This window comes from Euleptes europaea, chromosome 5, assembly GCF_029931775.1.
Source record: "Euleptes europaea isolate rEulEur1 chromosome 5, rEulEur1.hap1, whole genome shotgun sequence".
NCBI lineage: Eukaryota > Metazoa > Chordata > Lepidosauria > Squamata > Sphaerodactylidae > Euleptes > Euleptes europaea.
The window spans coordinates 113,573,114-113,597,881 of NC_079316.1; the positions used below are offsets into that span (position 1 = coordinate 113,573,114).

The 24,768-nt window shown below is 48.4% G+C and overlaps 1 protein-coding gene across 1 annotated transcript in view; it reads right to left on the bottom strand.

Moving 5' to 3' along the window:
* The window catches only part of SORBS1 (sorbin and SH3 domain containing 1), an 88,142-nt gene that overhangs the window by 44,316 nt on the left and 19,058 nt on the right, over positions 1-24,768 (bottom strand). The window contains exons 6-12 of the mRNA XM_056849463.1: positions 23,700-23,729; positions 20,610-20,785; positions 17,547-17,610; positions 9,648-9,695; positions 9,300-9,429; positions 7,197-7,311; positions 465-548 (exon numbers count right to left, since the gene is read on the bottom strand). Coding sequence (XP_056705441.1) covers positions 465-548; positions 7,197-7,311; positions 9,300-9,429; positions 9,648-9,695; positions 17,547-17,610; positions 20,610-20,785; positions 23,700-23,729 — 647 coding nt within the window. The remainder of the gene's footprint in view (positions 1-464; positions 549-7,196; positions 7,312-9,299; positions 9,430-9,647; positions 9,696-17,546; positions 17,611-20,609; positions 20,786-23,699; positions 23,730-24,768) is intronic.

A 24,768-nucleotide genomic window follows, 5' to 3' on the forward strand; every position in this document is an offset into this window, starting at 1 on the left:
TCCCCTCCCCAAAACAGACACTTTGTGAGGTAGGTGGGGCTGAGAAAGCTCTAAGGGAACTGTGACTTGCCCAAGGTCACCCAGCTGGCTTCATGTGGAGGAGTGGGGAATTAAACCCAGTTCACCAATTTAGCATCCACTGCTCAAGTGGAGGAGTGGGGAATCGAACCTGGTTCTCCAGGTTAGAGTCCACTGCTCATGTAGAGGGGTGGGGAATCAAACCTGGTTCTCCAGATTAGCATCCGCCGCTCCAAACCACCACTCTTAACCACTACACCATGCTGGCTCTCAAGGTTTCGATGTCCAAATAAAAACCTTCTTCCGCTACTTTAGGCAAAATGGTGACCAGGTTTCATCGACGTGTCTTATGATCGCAGCCATATATTCCAAAAAGGGAGGGAGGTACAGCCAAGCGTGTGTTTGAGGAAGGCTTATTCATTGAGGGTTGTGGCTAGCGAACTTACCGGCTTCCCAAACTCCAACTCCGAAAAGAATTTATACCAAGGCTCATTCTTTAAATCTATCTCTTCTGTGCTTATATCCAGAGTCTAAAGGAAGTGGCGGTACAGGAGTGGAAGAAAGAGAAGGACAACATTATGCAAAGAATACATAAGAAAGAACCATTAAAAATGCTGCATTCTGTATTTTTTCTCCCAAGGTCTCGTTGACTTAGAGCGCAGCTTGAGCGAAAACAGCAGCTAACAGAAAGCTCCGTTTCAACGCTGTAGACGGAAACATGGAGTTTTAGAGAAATTTAAAGCTTTCCCAATGTTATATTTCTGGGATCTTTCCCGTGGGCTGACAGCAACTCAAAAAAGTAAGAGGAGAGCAGGGGGTAACTAGAGGCCCTTTCTACATTAGGGGCCCTTTCATCTGTCCATGTGTTTATGTGTCAGGTGACCTTCAGTTTTCGATAGCAATTCAACACATAGATTCAAGTCCTCAGAGACCTCAAGAGTCAAAGCTCCCTTCATCAGATACAAGTAGGAATCTCAAGAACTCATAGCCCAAAAATCTCGTTGGCCTCTTAGGTGCTACAGGATTTGAATCTAGCTGTTCCACTGCAGACGAACACGGCTACCCTCTGAAAACAACAGCGATAAAGTGTCTCCCATCCATGTTCCTTGCATACTGTATAACCTCCCCAATTTCTGAATCTACCACATCAGAACACAGAAGGCAAGAGCCCAGGATATCAATACTAGCGTAAATAATTCAGGGTCCAGTATAGGAATACTAGCATAAATACTCAGAGCATTTCTGAGGAGGAAGGATACAGTGAGTATCTGTGCCACTAGTATGGAGGCACACACTAGGTACATTTACCGGGCAATCCTGAGTGGGAGGGGGGAGCTGCTCAGGAGCCGGCGTGACCCCTGCTCTGGCGTCTCTGCCCCTTGCGGCGTGGCATGAACCCTGGCGCAGGGCTACGGAAACGGCTGCTTCCTCAGCGGGAACTGAGCTCCATAGTCTGAAGACCAATCATAATTCGGACAGAACACATGGCTCTACCTGGAGTTTGGCCACCCCAGCTCTGTGCCTCTTCTGTTTCTAGCGGGGCAGCTGATTGCCAGCTCTTCCTTTCCAAGTCTGGAGCGGCATTAGTGAGAGTCCAACAGAAAGGCAACACGGATTGTGGCGTGCCTGTGTGCGGGACGATATTTAAGTACTGAGTCCGCTCATGACCCTCCTCTTCGCTAATGGCAATGGCCCTCCTGGAAGAAGAGTTATCGAAATAAAATTTCTCCTGGGCTGTGTGAAAAGCGGACTATGTCTTGAACAACAGCAGCAGGTGCACAATGGTGTACTCATTCCCTTGTAACAAATATAACATACGGACAAAGTATAGCCATCTTGCTCGAGCATTCAAGATGGCCGGCTCTCCAGTTGCGGGATGCCATTCCCCAAGGAAAGGCTGCAGGCTAAAGGTTGCGTTTGGACCGTTCCCTGCCCTCCTCCTAGGACCGCAATCGTGCATTCCCCACAGAAGACAGCATCTTTAACAGCACATGGATATGTGAGAAACCCTGCCTCATACACAACAAACAGAGGGGAGGGTGGAATTCTCAGCCAAAGAGGACACGGTCAGAGAGGGCACGTGGTCTCTAAAGAGAATGGACACAGGCACACTATGCTTTGTTAGATCACCAACACTCGATTCACAAGTCCATGTTAAGTGTGCAGACAAAAGTAACAAAAAGAAAAGGGGAGGAAAAAAAAGAGATTCCAAAGGGGTAGTTTGTTAGTCTGCTGCGACAAACAGAAAAAGGACCCCTGTACAAGCTTTTGTGCTCACTAGATTATTCAAGGATTATGCAGACATTACATGGCTGGATCACATTCATTGGCCTTCAGCTTCACATCTGCAGCTAGCTATATAGCACACGGGTTTTTCAGGAAAATGGGTCCCCGCTTTTTGAAGCATTCCTGACTACATAGAAGAGCTCATGTGCATACAGTTGCAGGGTGCACGTACAAGTGTAAAGGTAAAGGTAGATCACTGGGTCATTTCTGACCCATGGGGTTACGTCACATCCCGGAGTTTACTAGGCAGACTATGTTGTACAGGGTCATTTGCCATTGCCTTCCCCAGTCGTCTACACTTTACCCCCAGCGAGCTGGGTACTCGTTTTACCAATCTCAGAAGGATTGTAGGGTCAATTGACCTTGAGCCGGCTACCTGAAACTGACTTCTGTCGGCATTGAACTCAGGTCGTGAGCAGAGCTTTTGACTGCAGTACTGCCGCTTCCCACTCTGCGCCACGGGGCTCTTATGTACAAGTGTACATGCTTGTAAAAAGCTTACATGGGGCTTCTTTCTCTAACTCTTCTGTGCAAAAGTCAAATTACCATCAGTACTTGCCAACAGAAAACTATCTCAATTAAACCTAAATGAATACCATCAATAAATGTGAATGGTTACTGGTCTGGTCTTGTATACATTTGAGCTTTGCACGAAAACATCAGAGGCATTTGGGTTTCATGGCTTTTTGATCCCATTGTTTGCATTTATTTCTCTGAACCTATATGGATATAAATACGCCCAGTCAGAATGTTCTCTAGAAATGGCTGATGAAATGGAACAGAGAGGAGAAACAAGACAGGACAGGAGCAGAACAACAACCATCAAAACTTCCTTTTCTATGCCTATGTTCCACAAGATGTAGTTCTTAATGAATGTGCACATATGGAATCTGTATAAGGAATAAAATGGAGTTGAACATATTTAAATGGCTTCAGATTTTAATATGAGTGGACAAGTTTATTACAGCTTTCCACTAAATATTACAACATTAGAAAGAGAGACTGCTGAATTACAATAAATAATGAAGCTCAGGACAATGCATTCTCCTGGATTCAACAGAGACCTGAGATTCATGTCTTATTACCGATGCTGATTTTTCCATGCCTACTACCCCTCTGCATATCACACCTGATCCAATCACGCCTGCTAATATCATTTACCTGCTAATTGACATTTACACGCTATTACCATTGGGTGTTTGAATTCACTCTTCTCTACTTAAGGATAGATGGACTCGCATTCTAGCTGTATCTGAAGAAGTGAGCTGTGGCTCACGAAAGCTCAGACCCTGCCAGAAATCTTGTTAGTCTTTAAGGCTCTACTGAACTCTTGCTCTTTTCTACGAAGTGGCCATTTAAACCATATTTTCCGGGTATAATCTTTGACTCTCTAAAGCTTATGCCCTGAAAATTTCATTGGACTCTACGGTGAGGCTGGACTCAAATCTAGCTGTTCTACTGCGGACCAACACAGCCTGCCCTCCGAAGCAACATTCACCAGACTTTCAAAATATGTTTTCAGATTTCTATAGTCCGAACCCTATTGTACTATTAATAGGATGTCCCATCCTATTGATTGCACTTATTATTGTTGTTGTTGTTGTTGTTGTTGTGTTCAATTTATATCCCGCCCTCCCCAGCCGATGGCCTGGCTCAGAGCAGCTCACACAACATTACAACATACAAATAAAATAGCATAAAACATCTAAAACATTATTAAAACAGTGGATAGGCCCCCTCCATAGATGGTAAGAGGGGGGAATCAGCAGTGGAGGACTGGAGGGCTGGGGAGGCCAGCGTTTATAGAGAGAGAAAAACCATCGCTGGCCTCAACCGTAAGCCTGGCGGAATAGATCTGTCTTGCAGGGACCTGGTCTCACCGGAAGGGTTATCCCACCAGGCAGGGGCCAGGGCAGAAAAAGCCCTGCCCCCGGTCGAGGCCAGCCAGACATTCTTCAGGCACGGGATCGCCAGAAGGTTGGTATTCAATGTTCATAAAGTTCTCTGGGGAACATACTGGAGAACATATGCATTGACTGACACTACGTAATCTTGGAGTACGCAAGAAAGTAGAAAGCAGATTATCCAGATGCAGTTGAATGGGCAAGTAATGTAGCAGAATATGCAACTAACATCTTTAGTGCACAATGGAATAGTATTCTTTGATTATACAACTGTTAATTAACAAAAACAACAACAGAATGTAAGACTCTCCGGTATTAAACCATCTGTGTCCATTTCTTCCATTCTGTGCCAGTAATCCTTGAAGTTGCAGAATGCACACCTCCCCTACTAACTGCCCTATCAAACTGATTTTTATTGCTTTAAATCATTTATAATTTAGAATATAAAATTGTACTAAGTGGCATATTTATGGAATTTTTAAAAATGCCTTATGTTTTCTACAGGCCACAGGACAAATACTCCCAGTATTTGAGAGAGGGAGAGAGCAGAAAACTGCCCTCTGCTACCTTAGCATATAGATCTTAATTTTTGCCGCCTGAATAAAATAAAATATAGTTGAACTTTGAAGTAAAGAAAGTGCATTATTTGGACACAACAAGTCTCACCCTGTCAAAGTAGGTAAGTATATCAGTGTATATGATTATCAAGTTGAACTAGTTAAAAAAAAGTCCCTTAAACCAGTCAAAGATATACCTTGCGGGATCTCAAAAGCTGCCCCAGCTTTCCAACAAGAGGGGAGGGGACACAATGTGTGTGAGGGGGTCTGTTCTAGCTCTCCCTTTTTCTGTGGTCAACAAAAGATACTACTGTCACAAGCCCACACTGGTTCTGTGTGTTATCACATGCTTGTTTGCCTGCATGCAAAAGAACGTTTCCTCTTGTCACCACCTCAAGATAAACTCCCAAAGAAATTATTAAATTTAACCTGCAAATAGTGCGCAAATTGATATTGTATTCTATTTTACCACAAAACAGTTTAAATATATGTTTCTTTTTAAACTACGATGATATAATCTATATAGTTTTTAACTTCTGAAACATCTTTATATCGTTTGTTTTAACCTTCTATTGGCAAAACGCCGCAATAAATTTTTACTACTACTACTACACCTACAGATATAAAACCCAGCCTCTCAAGTAACCTGCCCCTTGGGGTACCCTGGTAAGGCTGCCTCTGAGCAAGTACAAAGGGCAGAGCTTCCAATTACTTTAGCTCCCCACCCCCGGTGTGTGTGGCCTTAGCGTGTAAGTCTTCAGCGTGTGGGCTGGATCTGAGACACCGTCTGCTTTCTTAAACAGGAAAGAAGCTTTACTACTAGGGATTAAAATGGAACATAGCTATCATTGTTGAGAGAGACAGATCTAAGGAAAATAAAAGGAAACACAAGTCTAGCTAAGTTGCATTACAAGACAATTACTTCAGATGGAGCAAACCCCCCCCCCGCTGCCCCCTTGAAAGAGAAGGATGGGTCCCACAGGTCACGGCATGGGGGGGGGGGGCAAAGTGTTTGAACCCAGAAGAACAAAGGAAGATTCTACCTTTTAAAACTTCTGCCTGCCAAGGTGAAAATGTCCTGCCCTCCCCCCAATCCAGATTTAGAAGAAGAAGAGCTGGTTTTTATACCCCACTTTTCTCTACCTTTCAAGGAGAATCAAACCGGTTTACCCATTGCCTTCCCTCCCCCTCCCCACAACAGGCACCTTGTGAGACAGGTGGGGCTGAGAGAGTTCAGGGAGAGCTGTGACTGGCCCAAGGTCACCCAGCTGGCTTCATGTGGAGGAGCAGGGAATCAAACCAGTTCTCCAGATTAGAGTCCACCGCTCTTATCCACTACACCGCGCTGGCTCCCTTCAAAACCCTCTCGGGAAATACCATAAGCTCTGTCAATGAGGTCCTTTGGCATGTACCCCACATCTCTCCCCCCCTCATCAGATTTTTATGATGCCCGTTCATCAGCTCCTTGCATGGGTAGGCCAAAGGGACTGCTTTCCCCCTGAAATCTCATTCCTGTTTTCTCTGCTTTTCCCCTCTCTTGGGAAAATAAATGTTTGCCACGGTTTCAGGGTGCCCAATCATAACAACACCTTAACCTCAAAATATCTGTAACCGAGAGCTGTTATCTGTACCTCTGTGAAACTAAGAAGTAGCAGCTTTTCCTCTCTGCCCAAAAGATGAGCCATATCATCCTCCAGAAAAAAAGGGTAACAAAAGACATGAAGATGCTTTTTACTGAATCGGGGCGGTCCACAGAAAGACCCAACCAAGGACATTTATACAAAGCTGTTTCCCTTGCGGTCACCCCCACCAACTGCTCTGGGGCTTTGTTTTGATTATGCATGCCTTTCCCAACCATCAGAGGTCGCCTCGCTCTTCCCGTGCATTTCTGCATGGTTTGCTTGCGTTTCCCGGATGCTGTTTTAGTCAGCAAAACGTGCAGAGACATGTGGGGAGAGCGAGGTAACCTCTGACGGCCGGGAAAGGCGTGCATAATTGAAACAAGGCACTGGAGCAGTCAGCAGGGGCGACTGCAGGGAAACAGCCCTGCATAAATAGTCTGGAGCTTCTTTCTCCTGCTTGACTTAGAAAACCGAAGGGTTTTGAACCCAGACGGCCGCTTTACATTTTGCAGCTGCCTCTAACCTACTGAAGGGCGTTTGGGAATGATCCCACTGTCCAGCAAGCTGGGGTGTCAAACATGGATTACACATTAGGCAAGCGATCCACACTCAACACACAAAACGTCCACAAGGGGAAGGACTTTCGGCAGGTCGGCCAGCTGTTTTTACGAGACTGGGGATATTAAGATGTTACATATAACTGAGACAGGAATTCCAGAGCAGGCCAATGTCAAACCTCACCCCATTAAAGAAAGCCAGAAGCACAGGAGAAGGGGAGAAAACACCAGATAGGATAAAATCTGTATTACCAGTTTTTCGTTGTTCAGAACGGAGGACCTTCCTGGCTGGTATTCGTAGATGCTTTTGGGTTCTGCACGGTATTTCCGTGTGTCCACCTTCTTGTCCGGAGGCTCCCAGTCATTCCTGGGAAAGAGAATCCAGTTCATTGATACCTGAGCAGACTGCCATTGAAACGGACTCTTTCCTTCTGCAGAAGAAGACAACGTGGTCTACATTTGAGTCCAGTAGCACTGCCAAGACCAACAAGATTTTCAGCATAGAAGCTTTTCATAGAATCATAGAGTTGGAAGGGACCACCAGGGTCATCTAGTCCAACCCCCTGGCACAGTGAGAGTTAAAGCTCCCATCATGAGACATAAGCTTTCGAGAATCAGAACTCTGACGCTTGAAAGTTCTACCCCAAAAATCTTGTTGGTCTCGGAGTTGCTACTAGACTCAAATGTAGCTGTTCTAAGGCAGATCAACATGACTACGCTCTGAAACTAGAATCCATTCCAGACTTCCTCAGATGCTCCCTGTGGAGTTTATGTTTTGAACTTTGCTGGGCCAAGGGACCTCACAGAGGTCACAAAGGATTTCTTTTCCTACTCGGTCACTGCTTTGACGGTGTGCAATCCCAGTATTAAAGCGTGCTGGAACTTCTGAGCTGCAAAACTGACTTGTATTTAGAACCCCAACACCCACCGTATGTAATCACCTCTTCTTTATCACCTGGTCGTTCCTAGTTGGGAGTGGGCTGGCAAGAACATATAGATGACCAGTCCAATATTGGTTGCTGTGTTCAAGATGCCACTTAGAATCATAGAATCATAAGAGTTGGAAGGGACCTCCAGGGTCAGCTAGTCCAACCCCCTGGACAATACAGGGAATTCACAACTACCTCCCACCCCCACACCCCCAGTGACCCCTACTCCATGCCCAGAAGATGGCCAAAAAAAGTCCTCTAGGATCCCTGCCAATCTGGCCTGGAGGAAAATTGCTTCCTGACCCCAAAGTGGCGATTGGCATTAACCTGGGCATGCAAGAAAGGGTCCTGAGAACCAAACACTGATGCAGCCCTTCCTGCCCTCCCTCTCATGATCTGCCTAAGTTCACAGAATCAGCATTGCTGACAGATGGGCATCTAGCCTCTGCTTAAAAACCTCCAAAGAAGGAGAGCCCACCACCTCCCAAGGAAGCCTGTCCCACTGAGGAACTGCCCTGTGGAACCGTCTTCCTCAGGAGGTGGTGGGCTTATTTAAAACCTAAATGATTTGCACCTGCTACACCTTGCAGGGGTGTTGTGAGGAAGAAAAGGGCAATCAGTTATGGAGTTTGCACATTAAGTGGGCATACTAAGCATAATATTGTCGAAGGCTTTTGCAGGACAATACTCAGCTCAAACCCAACCCCTTTCTGACTATATATTACTCTTCCTACACCCTTGACACTGAGAGACACTGTCCTTCAGTGTTACTACTCTGAAGATGCCTGCCACAGTTGCTGGCGAAACGTCAGGAAAGAAAATTCCAAGACCACGGTTACACAGCCCGGATAACCTACAAGAACCAACATACTAAGCATGCTTACTTGGCTGTAACTTTAAGTCAACTTATTACACAGTAATTTTGCTTAGTCCAGTGGTGTTTCTGGATGCCTGTGAATAATGTATAAGAATAATGGAGAAAAGCAATCAGTTGCTGCCATAATTCACTTGCTGCCTTCAGTCCCAGACAGGCAGAAAGAGCAGTTAATTGTTTTAAAGAAAAGAAATAATAGGCCATTTATGCAGGGCTGTTTCCCCATGGTCACCCCCACCAACTGCTCTGGTGCTTTGTTTTGGTTATGCATGCCTTTTTCGCCAGTCGGGCCGCCTCTCTCCGCATGTTTTGCTCATATTTTCTGGATTCTAGCTAAAACAGCATCTGGAAAATGTAGGCAAAATGCACAGAAACACCTGGGGAGAGCGAGGTGACCTCCGACGGTCAGGAAAGGCATACACAATCACAAAGAAGAAGCGGAGCAGTCGGCGGAGGTGATCACGAGGGAAACAGCCCTGCATAAATAGCCATAATAATAGTGAAATTGGTAATGCCCCAAAGCTCTAGACCCTTCTTCAGAAAGTGCATTACCTCTCGGGACTGGATTTCAGAGATGAGGAACGCGCTGGCAACGGCAGAGTGGCCGATCTCTTGACCACCTTCTCTGCGTCAATGGTGGTATTCTCGCTTTTGGAGCGAGGCACCAAAGATGGAACTCGGGCTGCAAAAGGAAAGTTTTTGTACCGTCACAGTAAGTTTGGAAGCAGAACAACGTGGGTCGACGACATAAAAGTTTCGAGGCTTTTGCATTCTGGAAGCGCTGTGATTTTGCCACGGGATGCACTTAGCAGTCCCTCTGAACATTGCATTTTGCGCAATCACACAATCCTTAGCAATTTACACAGGGCTTTTTTGAGTGCTCAAGGATCGGCTACTTACTGTCTTCATGGAAGGAGTAACGAGGAAAATAAGAATCAGAATCTTCATCTGAAAAAAACCCAAAATAATTTGCAATCACTGTGGCAGTTTTGTTATGCAAAGAAAGAGGCTGAGGGGTTTTCCCTTCGGCTCCTACATAATTCTTAGGGTCAATTCTGATATCACCTTTAGCAAACACATCCCTTAGTAGCAGAAGATGACGACAGGCAGGCGACCGGTGAGAGCCAATCTGGTGTCGTGGTTAAGAGTGTCAGACTAGTATCTAGAAAACCCAGGTTCGAATCCCCACTCATGCCATGGAAACTCACTGGGTGACCTTGGGCTAATCACATGCTCTCAGCCTAACCCTGCCTCACAGGGTTGTTGTGAGGATAAAATGGAGGAGAGGAGAATGAATGGGTCTCCATTGAGGAGAAAATTGGGGGGATAAATGAAGTAAATACATAAACAAGAAACAATCCCTAACTTTGGCAAGCCCCCTCTTCTTGCTCCTCAATCCTGTGACACCCTCCTTCCCTTCCTGTTTCAAGGCAAACTGTGGGGTTCTACCAGATCCAAACTGACTAACTACGGTTTGGAAGGCAATCTCAAACCAAAGTTGGAAACCACAATCAAAAGACGGTTTCAAACTCATTCTGGATCACAGAAAACTGTGATTTGCCTCAAAAAAGGCTGGGGAGGGGTGGGGAGGAGAGGGAGCGTTTAACCCTTTCCTTGCCCATCCCTGCCCCACACCAGATGATTTTTTGGGGGGCCATCAACTCACAGCTGGCTTACGGTGTCCCCCATAGGGTTTTCAAGGCAAGAGATGTTCGGAGGTGGTTCGCCATTGCCTGACTCTGCGTCACGTTCCTGGTGATCCTTGGAGGTCTCCCATCCAAATACTTGCCAGGGTCGAGGCTGGGAGTGTGCGACTGGCCCAAAGTCACCCAGCAAGTTTCCACGGCGGAGTGGGGATTCGAACCTCCCAGATCGTAGTCTGACACCTTAACCACTACCACACGCTGGCTCTCCACCTGATCACAGCAACCTAAGAATTACTTTGCTGGGCTGGATCAAAGGTTCAGCTAAATTCAGACTCCCGCCTTCGACAGTAGTCAGCTAAGAAGCCCAAAAGCAGGGTGTGACAGCAACCGTCTCTGCTGCTTGTCCCCTAGCAATGAATATACTGCGCTGCCTCTGAGTATGGAGGCTCGAATTTAGCATGAATACTGTAGCTGTCAATGGTCTTCTGCTCTATCAGCTGGAAAGTCACCTTAAACTCATGCGATTCATCCATTGCCACAGTTTTTGGTGGCGAATTCCACTGGTTAACTAAGAGTTATGCCATGAAATACATTTGCTCATCACGAACAACGCAGTTGTCTCCAAAGTACACCACCAAAAGCTATTCCCCCTGCGGGATTTCAAACACAGGCATACTAGGAATTAGGCCTAGTGAGATTCCCATCCAGGGGCTGGAACAAACAGACGGACACCTGCGTTTCACGGTGCGTCCCAGCTCATGGGAGTCCCAGCTCACCCACACGCCAATGCACACCTGAGGGTGCCCTTGGTGAGAAGACAGACTGATGCTGGCACCAAGCTCAAACCTTCTGAAACGGCCACACCCCTCTGCCTTCCACAGCAGCCCGAGACGCAGAAAACAAGCAAGGGAAACTTTTCTTGCCGTTGCAGTAAAAGCCTCCTCCTGACGGGCCTGGCACGATTTTGTAAGAACTCTTTTTTTTTATGGGGAGAAATGAGAAGAAGAATTGGTTTTTATACCCTGATTTTCTGTACCTTTAAGGAGACTCAAACTGGCTTACAATCGTCTTCTCTTCTTCTCCCCACAACAGACACCCTGTGAGGCAGGTGGAGCTGACACAGTTCGGAGAGAACTGTGACTAGCCCAAGGTCACCCAGCTGGCTTCATGTGTGGGAGTGGGGAATCGAACCAGGTTCCCCAGATCAGAGTCCACCACTCATGGGGAGGAGTGGGAAATCAAACCCGATTCACCAGATTAGAGTCGGCCACTCTTAACCACTATGCCACGCTGGCTCTCAGACTGGCCCAGATGCTTTGCAGCAAACTAGAAACGTGGCGCTTTGTTGTAGGCAGAGAGGCAACGACAGCCTCCCACCTTTGGCAAACAGGCCACGTCCATCCTATGCTGCTGGCTCGTGGCAATGCCTGCTGCCACGTTGTGAATTCACAGTCAAATAAACGCCTCCAAGGATCCTGCCTCTAAGCGAGGTGGTGCTGTGGGGGAGTTTTCTCAGAGGCTGCAGTCCTGTTAAACGGTCAACGCGGAACACCGGGCCAACCTCACAAAATGCAACACTGCTCGGCAAATCTCCATTCAGCCACAAAGTCTGCTGGGTGACCTCAAGCCAGTTGTTCTGCTTCAGCCTAACCTCCCTCATAGGACTGTTGCGCAAACAAAATGGGGGGAATTGTGATAAGTGCAATAAGCTTGCAAAGACAAGACAGACAGATTTACCAACCCAGGCGTCAAATTAAATATGTAAGTCATCAATCACGTTTCATCTGAGGACCTCCAATCCCTACACAGAAGGCCTCGTCCTGGATCAGAACCTGGCCCTGACCTTTGTACGCCATCTTTTCGAGGTCTTCCTTGGCCCTGCTACACGGAAGACCCTTTTTAACTCTGCAAAACTCCCTCGCACATGCAAAGATCTCCCACTGAGCTACAGCCCTTCTCGCACCCAGCAGTTAGCAGACAGGACGCAGAAGAGCCTGAAGGCTCCGACTTACAACCATTTGGCATCATGGATGCAGAGAGAACAAAAACAGTCTAATTTCTTCGAATATTGGGACGATTAGTTCCAATGTTCGAGAGAGGCACTCTCAGCTGCTCAGGAATGGGGTACAGGGTGCTTAGGGGAGCTACTCTGAAGTCTTTTATGCATGGCTGTTCCCCTCGCCTTCACTTGTTGATTATGCATGCCGTTTCCAGTCGCCTCGCTCTCCCCCTGTGTTTCCTCGAGTTTTGCCCTTGTTTTCAGAGACCTGTTTTATCTTGAATTTGAGAACATGGACAAAACGTGGGGAAACACAGGGGGAGAGCAAGGCGACTTCTGAGGGTCGGAAAAGGCATGTGTAACCAACACGAAGACCGGGAGTCATCGGAGGGGTGACGGCGAAGGAAACAGCCATTCATAAAAGACCTGAGTCTAAGCATTTTGAGAAGAAGAAGAATCAGAGAATGCATTCAAAACCCTCACTAAGGGCCCGACCCCAATACCCAGACAGGCCCACGGGCAACTGTTTCTCTCCTTTCAATCTGCTCTTGTTCTATGACCACATTAACAAAGTAGTCAATGGAGCCTGGAAAACAAATGCAAGACAAATTTTTAAAAACGCACACTTGGTTAATTAATTAATTTATTTATTAGACTTATAACCCGACCCCCAGCAAGCCAGCTCAGGGCGGGTAACATCATTTTAAAATTACACTTTAAAATTACATTGTCTCTCAAAATGATCAAGTCAATCAGCATCATGGGCCCAATCCACTAGGAACACTCCATTGCAATAAATGGGGGGGGGGTTGTGAAAGACAATAAAACGCTGGGACATACTGTGAGGATTCCTTCTCCTCGGCAGATTGGAAAGCATCCTGGTATGGGCTGTGCCTCCTCTTTCCTCAGTGGGCAGGGCATGTGCAGATTTTGTGTGTGTGCAAAGGCTATCATGCAGTGGTTCTTGTAGGTTATCCGGGCTGTGTAACCGTGGTCTTGGTATTTTCTTTCCTGACGTTTCGCCAGCAGCTGTGGCAGTGAAAGACACTGTCCTTCAGTGTTACTCCTCTGAAGATGCCTGCCACAGCTGCTGGCGAAACGTCAGGAAAGAAAATACCAAGACCACGGTTACACAGCCCGGATAACCTACAAGAACCAATGAACTCTGACCGTGAAAGCCTTCGACATGCTATCATGAAGTTCAAACCACATGAACCCCCTAGGAATGTGAACAGGGGGTTCATGTCTTGCCAAGCTTCTAATGAAGATGCATCCACCTCTAGCAGAGCAATCATAGATGTAGATTGACTTGTCTCTGGAGACCTTTAACTGGAGATAATATGGCCATTTATGCGTGGCTCTTTCCTCGCGGCCACCCCGCCAACTACTTTGGAACTTTGCTTTGATTATGCTTGCATTTTCCAATCATCAGAGGTCACCTCGCTCTTCCCGCATGTTTCTGCATGTTTTCCCCGTGTTTTCTGGATTTGTGTTTAGCCAGCATCCAGAAAACATGGGGACAATGTGCAGAAATGCACGGGGAGAGTGAGGCAACTAATGCAAGCCGGAAAATGCAAGCATAATCAAAGCAAAGCCCCGAAGTAGTCGGTGGGGTGACCGCGAGGAAACAGCCATGTATAAATGGCCTATAACTCTGAAGAGCAGGATAAGTAAACCCCAGATGCCCTCCCCATCGATGGGGAGAAAGATACCTTCCAATCCACTGATGAGAAGAACCCTCATGGTAAGTCCAAGTTTTCTTTCTCCATCAGTGGAGGAAGGTGTCCTGGAATAGGATACTGAAGAACTCCGTTATCCCAGATGGAAAATGATGGAGAGGGGAAGAATAATTGAGAAGATACTTTTTGGAAGCCTCTTCTGCCAAATGCCACGTCAGCTGAGCCAAACATGTCTATTCTATAGGGTTTCACAAAAGCAGAGGTCAATGTCCATGGAACCGCCCTACAGATTTCTGCAACCACTGTACTGGCGAGGGGCAGGGGGAGGCTGCAGATGCAGCGGCTCTGCTCTCAGAGAATGGGCAGCAACTAACAAAATGGCCAGACGGGCTGTCGTATAGAGGATGGTGCGGAGTTGTTTTCTGTTGCCCCAGAAGGTCGGATCAGAACCAACGGGTTGAAATTAAATCAAAAGAGTTTCCGGCTAAACATGAGGAAGAACTTCCTGACAGAGCGGTTCCTCAGTGGAATAGGCTTCCTCGGGAGGTGGTGGCCTCTCCTTCTTTGGGGTTTTTGAAGCAGAGGCTAGATGGCCATCTGACAGCAATGCTGATTCTGTGAACTTAGGCAGATGATGAGAGGGAGGGCAGGAAGGGTTGCGTCAGTGTTTGGCTCTCGTGGCCCTTTCTCACATGCCCAGGGAAATGCCAATAGCCACTTTGGGGCCAGGAAGCAATTTTCCTCCAGGCCAGATTGGCCAGGGATCATGGAGCGTTTTTTCCCCCTCCATCTTCTGGGCATGGAGTAGGGGTCACTGGGGGTGTGTGGGGGGAGGTATTGTGAATTTCCTGCATTGTGCCAGGGGGTTGGACTAGATGACCCTGGTGGTCCCTTCCATCTCCAGGATTCTATGATTCCACGGGGCAGAGAGTCTAGGCCTGGAGATTGTGGGCAGGGCCAAGAGGAGCGGTGATGCCAGGCTCAGTTGGTGGTGCTGGGATCCAGGGAGTACCAGCCAGGTTCCTCTGAGGAATGGCGCTGGCATCTGCTGGGTCCCTTTTCCCATCTCCTCCTGTGTGGGGGTGGGGAAGAAGAAGAAGAGTGTGTGTGTGTGTGTGTGTGTGTGTGTGTGTGTGTGTGTGTGTGTGTGTGTGAAATCCTCATCCCTTCTTCAATGGCATCTCCTCTTTTCACCCCTGTCAAATATGATGAGTGGGGAAGGAAAGGAAGTTGTGCACAAGTTGTGGCCTTGGGGGGTCCCATACAAGACAGCTTCTTCTCCTTCTCCTTCTCCTCTTTCTCCTCCTCCTCCTCCTTCATCTCCTCCTCCTGCCAACAAGTGAGAGGCAGAGGGAGCTGATGGCGTTTCAGCTTCAGGCGTTTCAGCATCTTCTGCTTGTTTCTAAACGAGGCAAGAGAGCTGTGGAAGCCTTCGCGCAAAAAACCAACAAGTCCAGCCTCTGCCCTGCCCATGGAGCCAGGAGGAGGCACAACTCAGACCAGGACGCCTTCCAATCCACTCATGGAGAACGGGGGTGTGCCCCATTCCATTCATTGCGGCTTGAAGCTGGGTGGATCGGGCTCTCCGTCCACAAGTAACCACCACAGGTACGTGGCTTGGTACCTTGGATTAAGCACACAAAGCCAGGCAATTCCAGGTCCCAAAGCATTAGTCAGGAGGCTATTAAGGAAGCTGAAACAGCACATCAACAAAGCCAGGAAAAAATTGCCCAGCAGTCAAGGCCACAGTTAACAGGCAGCAAAATCATTAGAAGGAAAAGCAAAGAACTGCCGGCGGCAAAGAAAACTCCGGCTGGAAAACGAAGGGGAAAGAAGCAGCAGCTGCGCAAATAGAAAACCGGATCAAACTGGACTAATTACCTTCCGATTTAGGGCTAGGAGTAGACACAGGAAACTGGTAGGTAGGAGAGTAAGGATTTTCTTCTGCAGCAGAGAAAAGCAGTGGCATTGGATAGCGGCCGCGCTAAACTAGTGGAAACACATCCCCTTCCCAAACGTCCCAGCACAGTTAAGTTTTGCGGCCCGCTTTGGTGAGGATAATAACATATTACATCATCCTCTCAAGAGAGATTAATGGTTTAGTTAGGAAGGACTCTCTCTCTCTCTTTACACTTCATACAAAGAGACGCACCAAATGCCATTCAGTGTCCAACCATGCCGAAAGCTTTACCACTCGCACACTCTAGTTCAAGAAATAAGAGAGGGATCACACCAAACAGAAAGCAACAGAGACTCTGGCTAAGCGTGTGGTACCTTCGGGCTTTGGCTGGATATCAGGAAGTTCGGGGAATTTGTAGGTAGGGCAATAAGGGTTTTCTTCGGGAGGGTCTGTGCAGAGAAAGCACGTCAGAGGGCAAAGAACAGACAGGAAAGATTTAAATGGACAGATGGACAGGTCAGCTGGAAGCCCCTCCTACCCACACACAGAGAGCTGCATGCTAGCAATGCCAGAAAAAATGCAAGCGATGCTTTGTGGGTCAAATATGGCCAGCCCAACGCAGGCCCTCCTTCTCTTTTCCCCTCTGTGGTGACTCCTTTCACACATCCCAATGGCTGCGGTAGCGCCTCACCTCACTACCCTTCATCTCCAGCTGCCACTCCATCGCCCTCAACGTACGGGGGAAGGAGGAATGCCAAGTGGTGGGAGACTAAGGAAGTTTAGGGAAGGGTGGAACCAATGGCGTGAAAAGAGGAGAGCAGGGACCCCGATTCCCCCTTCACTTTCAGGTCCAGCTGGATCAGGAATGCCCAATATCTTTCACCCCAATATCTAAGGAAACCATCTCATTCATCCAATTACAAGGACAGAGAAGATCAGGGGACGGCAACTAAAAACAATTCTCCTTGGCTACACAAAACCAAGACGCGCCCGCACCACCAAGGGAACATCCTGCTGGAAGCACAGGGCTGTAAGAAGGGGGCACACGGGACCTTGTGGGCATGCTCAGTCAGCCATTAGAGAAAAGCTGGGCCATTTATGCAGGGCTGTTTCCCCGCAGTCACCCCCGCCAACTATTTCAGGGCTTCCTTTTAATTATGCATACCTTTCCCGACCGTCAGAGGTCACATTTCCGCATGTTTTGCCCGCATTTTCTGGATTCTGGCTAAAACAGCATCCGGATAACACGGGCAAAACATGCGGAAATCCATGGGGAGAGCAAGGGGACTTCTGACGGTCGGGAAAGGCATGCGTAATCAAAAGGAAGCCCCAAACAGTCGGCAGGGGTGACCATGGGGAAACGTCCCTGAGTAAATGGCCATGATGTCAAGATGGATCCTGAACGAGGCTGACAGATACCCAGTCTGTGCCAACCCAGGCCGTCACGGGATGCTCTACCAACTTTTCAGCATCCGCTCAGGTTCTCCAGACTCACAGGGTGATCCAAAGCAGAATGACCCCCGTATATGCCCACTGGCATCTACACATCTATAACAGAAGGCAAGTTAATAGTACCTTTGGTCAGCCGGTGGATCTGTTTGAACATAGTCTTATACCAGTCCTTTGATCGGTCTGTATTCTAATTCCGAAAAGAAGAAAACAAAAACACTGGTGTGAATTAAATCGCCATTTCAGAAAATATCATAAGCTTACCTTATACGTTATATGTTATAGATGGAAAAGATCCCAATTATCCCCTGATAGGCCTACAGAAGTCCTCCGATGTTGCTGGCAGATATACCACAGGGAATTTAGGATCAGAAACTAGATTTGTTTTGCTGTTGTAGCCTCAGCGAAATTAAGATTAACGATGAGCAAAAGTGATATCATACCAGCCAGGAGGCGTGTATGCCCCCCCCTCTTCCAGCAAAGATGTTCCTTTGGTAGCTGACAGCAGCCCCTGGCCCTTGGCCTGACCAGTGGTGGCCCCTCCCCAGATGTGGAACTTCCTGTCCAGGAAGCTCCATCCTTGGCATCCTCCCTCCTTCCTTTTAGTTCTTTTTAAATTTCAAAGAGCATTTAGCGGAATAAGGTTTTAGCGGGAGAATCTGACTTGCATTCTTTATCCTCATTATTTATGGTGCTTTGTAGGTTTTATTCCTTGTTCAATTTTATTCTGTGGCCATTTATGCATGGCTGTTTCCTTGTGGTCACCCCGCCGACTATTTCGGGGCTTTGCTTTGATTACACATGCATTTTCCGACCATCAGAGGTCGCCTCTCTCTCCCCCCCCCCCCCACACGTTTCCACGCGTTTTGCCCACCTTTTCTGGATTTGTGTTTAGCCAGCTTCCAGAAAGTGCGAGGCGACCTCTGACGGTCAGAAAATGCACGTGGAATCAAAGCAAAGCCCCGAAGTAGTTGGCGGGGTGACCGCAAGGAAACAGTCGTGCATAAACGGCCTGTATTTTACTGCAAACCACTCAGAGACTTTTGCTGTTGAGCAGTACAGAAATTCAGCTTATCTGTGACAGACACCCAGTGCCTTAAGCATGATGGTGAGCTATACATCTAAGGCAGAAAAGGTCCCAGGTTTAATCCCCGACATCTCCAGTTAAAAGGACCAGGCAGTAGGTGATGCCAAAGACCTCCGCCTGAGACCCTGGAGAGCCACTGCCGGTCTGAGTAGACAATACTGACTTTGATGGACCAAGGGCCCAATTCAGTATAAGGCAGCTTCATGTGTTCATGTGTTCAAGTCGGCCTGCCTAGCATGGTGCTGGGGCAGCCCAGGTCGCTGTCCCCGGTGCTGAACCCACAGCTCTCGGCCTCCCGCGCCCACCCAGGTTGTCTCAGAGCTCAGAACTCCTTGGCCAGAACGCGACCCAAGAAGGGATCCTTGATGCCTTCGCGCATTAGCCAAGGCAGTCTTCCTCTCCCCGCCTGGCCCAGGATGCACCGCAGCGGCGGTCGAAGGGCCAGAGTGAACCGGGAGCCAGAAGCGCGCAGGCCGGCTCTGCCCTGCCTTCTGCCGGGGTGAAGTGATGATTATTTTATTAGGCTGCTGAGGACCAAACCATCTCTCTGCCAGACGTCAGCCAGCGATCCAGCCAGGGAGCGCCGCATCTGCTGCCAGATGAGGGGGCGGCTGGTGCCACGCCTGTCTGGCGAGTTTCGGAGTTGGGGGCGCTGAGTTTGGGATTGATACATTGGCTCATCATTACTCTGACTGCCCTCACTAGTATCCTTTCGGGCTCCCTTAGAATTGAATTTTATTTGTGGTCAACGACCAATAAAGGGCTCCCTTAGGTTCAGCGGCGGTCCCTTGGTGTCCTGGTGGTCCCGATCCTGGCAATCACCTTCCCACTGCATCCCCGAGAGACATGCCTGGCCAGGGACTGTGGAGCGGCCTCTCTGGTCAGTACTACCCTTTGGGGAGTTGGCAGGAAGGACTAGGAGGGGGCAGGGACCAACGATCCAGCCCCAGTGGGGAAGGGGCTGTGGCTCAGTGGCAGAGCCTCTGCTTGGCATGCATAAGGTCCCAGGTTCAATCCCCAGCATCTCCAGTCAAAGGGGCTAGGCAAGTAGGTGGTGTGAAAGACCTCTGCCTGAGACCCTGGAGAGCCGCTGCCAGTCTGAGCAGACAATACTGACTTTGATGGACCAGGGGCCTGATTCAGTAGAAGGCAGCTTCATGTGTTCATGCATACACGACGTGAAAACATCTCCTATAGTTCTGAACTGTCCACAGGAGTCCATGATCCACGGCTTGCAGAGAGCCACATTCATAATTACCATCTTACTGACTAGCAATTTAAATTGTGATCGATTTGATTTAAATCAAATCCACCTTGTTGCTAACCTGATCCCGCAATGGTCTTGCCCACTTGTCTGGAAGGGGGCAGGAGCCACATTGGGGAACAGTGCTCAGAAGAGCCAGAGACGGCACATCGAAGAGCCACATGTAACTCCTGACCCACTGAGTGAGCATCACTGGTCTACAGATAGGCCAACATGCGCTGAACATTTGGAAAACAAAAGAACTGCTTCCCTCCCGAAACAAACTACAGAACAGTCCAGAGAAACCAAGAAATGATCTCTGTCTCCAATGCCTTCGTTAAAAAAGACAGAAATCCGATTTAACACCATAAGACTACATACCATAAAACCAGCACTAAAAATGGAAATACAATTATTGGCGGGGGGGCTTCTTTTCATAGAATCATAGAGTTGGAAGGGACCACCAGGGTCATTTAGTCCAACCCCCTCCACAATGCAGGAAATTCACAACTACCTTCCCCCCCCCAAACTCCCAGTGACCCCAACTCCATGCCCATAAGATGGCCAAAAAAACCCTCCAGGATCCCTGGCCAATCTGGCCTGGAGAAAAATTGCTTCCTGACCCCAAAGTGGTGATCAGTATGCCAGTTCCAGTGGAGAAGTTCAGAAACATTGAGGTATTCAATACATTTTCACCATCTAGCTGTTCATCGTAGGGTTGCATGCAGTATGGAATAAGCTGTCACAAAAAAGTCCAGTTTCACCATGACTGAAATTAATTGCCTAATTTTTAAGGGCTGAAGCTGACCAAAATACAACTGAACACGGAGCGACATGTGAACGTGCCCGAGGTCCTTACCCGTAGTGGAATGCCCACGTCGTCCACTGAGGCATCAACCACGTACTGTGAGCTCTTCAGCTCTTCCATGGCTCGCTTCTTACTCTGGGAATTATCCTGGCTGGCTTTTTCTTGGACAGGTGCGTGGTTTACTTTGTGGTTTACTTTGTCTGCCGCTGGAACCTCTGACATGGGCTCTGGAAACGCAGGATGGAAATGTTTGTCAACGGGACGTCCACTGCCACCCAAGGGCACCCAACACCAACCACTCTAAACATTGGTGAAACATTGATGAGTCTGTCCTTCCTTTAGTCGCAAAATTTACGATGTCACTAAATCTGCACTGAATTTTAGAGGAGGAAGAAAACAACCTCTTTGTGTAGCAGCGTTTAAGCCCTACACAAGAAATCTGAACTCTCACCCTAGACGTCTGTATTTACCAATCCACAAACCATGTTAGGCCCTGATCCTCGAAGCACCATAGAGGTCTAGCAAGGAACACATGGGTGTGCTAGCTACCCTGATGCGGGGCTACAAAATGGCAACCCGCCCCTCAAAGGGCCACCTGGGACAATTTTTCCTGAAGGATTTCAGGGGTAAGAAGGGTGCAGGACTGTACAGCGTGCCTCATCAAAGTTTGCCAAGTAGAGGTAACTCTGTCGTCACAGCATGCAACTAGAAAGAGACACAGGGACAGGCATGAAAACCATGCGCACCACTGCAATACCCAAAGCCAACCAGAACTGTACGGCACCGAGTGGAGAATTGCGAGCAGCTCATGCGGGGGCAGCCAAAGCGGAGATTCGAGGACACCCAGAGTAAACCCACTCCAGAGCTACTTGCTGATTTGGGCTGGATTTGGCCTTGCTACGTTCTCTGTTTCGTGACCGGGGAAGGGGCTGTCTTGAAACCATTGGCTGTCAGCAAGGGAAGAGGCTTCTACTGTGCAACTTCCGCCACATCTTTCTCCTCAGTAGGGCATTGGCCTCCCTACTGACTTCTCCAGGAAGTCGGAAAGGTGTGACAGAAGCCGCTTGAGTATTTTTATAACTGCAAACGAAAACGATAACTGTGGAACTCGATTGCAGAAATGGGGTACTGTAGCTGAGCTCTGCTTCGTAGATGGAATGATAGAAACTATCATGTAACTGATTTCCATAATATACCATCCTCTAGGTTATAAATGCCCTGACCTGGATGGCCCAGGCTAGCCTGATCTCGTCAGATCTCAGAAGCTAAGCAGGGTCAGCCCTGGTTAGTATTTGGATGGGAGACCACCAAGGAATACCGGGGTTGCTGTGCAGAGGAAGGCACTGGCAAACCACCTCTCTTAGTCTCTTGCCATGAAAACCCCAAAAGGGGTCGCCAGAAGTAAGCTGTGACTTGCACTGCACACACACACACACACAGGTTATAAATAAATTGGAATCGTTCTGCTCCAGGGGAAAGAGCCACGCTACTGTTTATTTTTATTAAAGGAGGGGCACAAAACGTGTGTATCTTTGTGGGGAGGGGCTGTGGCTGCCTGGAAGAGCCTCTGCTTGGTATGCAGAAGGTCCCAGGTTTAATCCCCGGCATCTGGAAGTAGGCAATGTGAAGGACCTAAAATCCAGGAGAGACGTTGCCAGTCTGAGTGGGCAGTACTGACCTTGATGGAATTCCAGGTGCCGTTGAATTGTTGAAGAAAGAGACACTTCTGTAGTCAAGAAGAGGAAGTAGACCCTCCCACTGGAAGAGCCAGAAAGCTGGGGGAAAGAAAGGCTGGAGAGGGGAGGCCGTGAAGGAGCTGGGAATTTTTTTGTTTATAGGGCTCAGGGTCAGTGTTGTAAAATATGGCCCTGGGCAAGAAGACTGGCCAGGGCTGTGTGACGAGAAACGCCAATGAGCAGGCAGTTCTCACCACCGCATCTACACACTGAAGAAAGTCCTGTCGCATTTCTGTACCTCACACAATCCTAGAAAGGCGCAGAAGGGACTGCCGGGAAAAATAACAGCAGCCCCGTCTGTAGGTAACCCAGAAGGGCAATCAGTCATAAAACGCAGCTGCTTGTTTATTGAGAGGGTGGGACTCACCATGCTCACCCTATCCATCTTTGTGTAGAGACACCTCACGTTTTTCTTTTTCCGAGATGTCACTGGTGCCTGTGACAATTCTCCTTCATAGCCAATTAAAGGTCCTCCCAAGGAACTGTCCAGGCAGGGCTGTGTGGTTATGAGGTTAGAGGCTGATCAGGCTGGGCATGCCCCTCAGCGCATGTGTGGCAGTGGGGGTAGCTTCCCTGGCCCCTCAATATCCGCAGGCCTTGCCAGAAGCAAGTGGCCCTTGGACTCTTTTTAAGAGACAGACAACATGCAATTCTTCAGAGGCACTGAACTGATCACCGTTTTGAACACATGAAGCTGCCTAATACCAAATCAGACCACTGGGTTCCATCAAAGTCAGTACTGTCTAAGACTGGCGGTGGCTCTCCAGGGTCTCAGGCAGAGGTCTTTCACATCACCTACTTGCCTGGTCCCTTTAACTGGGGATGCCGGGGATTGAACATGGGACCTTCTGCATGCCAAGTAGATGCTCTAACCACTGAGCCACGGCCCCTCCTCTCCTCTAGTTTTTGTTGGCTCTGGAGTTTGGATCCTTCTCCTTGGGATAAAGTTTCTGCCTTGGATGTACAGCAAGCAGAAGGTCCCAGGTTCAATCCCCAGCATCTCAAGTTAAAGGATCTGGAAGTAGGCAATGTGAAGGACCAAACATCCAAGAGTGCCGCTGCCAGTCTGAGTGGGCAGTACTGGCCTTGATGGAAGTTCCAGGTGCCGTTGAATTGTTGAAGAAAGAGACATTTCTGTAGTCAAGACGAGAAAGTAGACCCTCCCACTGGAACAGCCAGAAAGCTGGAGATGCCGAGGATTGAACCTGAGATCTTCTGCATGCCTTGCAGATGCTCTACCACTAAGCCACAGCCCCTCCCCAGCCCTTCAGAGGTAGCTCTTCACAGGTGGGTTTGCTAAAGGTGCTCCTCTAGAGAACAAAGCCGTGTCTCCCTCGAGCAAAATCACGGCGGCGGCAGCAGAGCAGGGAGGGGGAAAGGGGGGTGACATTCAGGGGCACCATACCTGCCAGGCTGCTAAGCCTTTTTTGTTGCTCTGTGGTAGGGAAGAAAACGACAGACAGAACAAGTGCGTGAGACAGACGTGGCAGTGGCAAACGACCCAGGGCTCTTGCGGTGACCACGTCAGGCTTGGAAACACACGCGACACCCAGTGGAAAGTGCTGAGGTGCCCCCCAATTCCATCCCACATCCACCATCTTCCCACCAAAGACAACACACTTTCAGCACACACACACACCCCAATAGCGGCATTGGCTCGAAGTCACTACCGCAATAACAGTCAGCGAGTAACATATTCGTATAGTTGGATCTTAAAATTCTTAAAAGCTGAAAACAACTTAATTTTTTTTAAATTTCTAAATTGCACAGCAGATGCTGTTCGGGAGACATCTGTGCCAAAGCCTGCAATTGGTAGAGAATTAGCATTCATATTGCTCTCAAGTATTTCACAGGTGTTATCTGTTTACAACCACCCTAGAACACAGGTCACGGCAGGTTCAATAATTCATTTATTGCCCATTTATTACAGAGAGAGATCTGGGGCAGAGAGATCGTGGCCCCTCTAAATGCCAAGACTGGGTTCAAACCTTATCTGCACCTTAGTCTCTCAGCCACTATATCAGTCGTTCTTAAACGGAGCGGTTCTCACCCAGCCTGACCTACCTCGTAGGGTCGTTGTGAATTAAGAGTACCAATTAAATAAATTAGCAAGAAAGGAGGAGGGGGGACTGACGGAGGATGGGAGGGGCCCCCCTCCAAAACCAGCCAGCACGGCCCCAGAAGCAGGGCCTAGTCTGTCTGGGGGCCAGGGCTGGGGGGAGGCAAAGGAGCCCCCCACTGCAGACTAGCCCCTCGTACCAGTGAGTGGGAGAAGGAGGGAAGGGAACCTAGGGTTGCCAGCTCTGGGTTGGGAAATACCTGGAGATATTAGGGGTGGAGCCTGAGGAGGTCGGGGTTTGGGGAGGGGAGGGACTTCAGTGGAGTATAATGCCATAGAGTCCGCCTTCCAAAGTGGCCAATAAATTTTTTGAATGATGAAAAGGGGCTAATAAATGTTTTAAACAAACAAACAA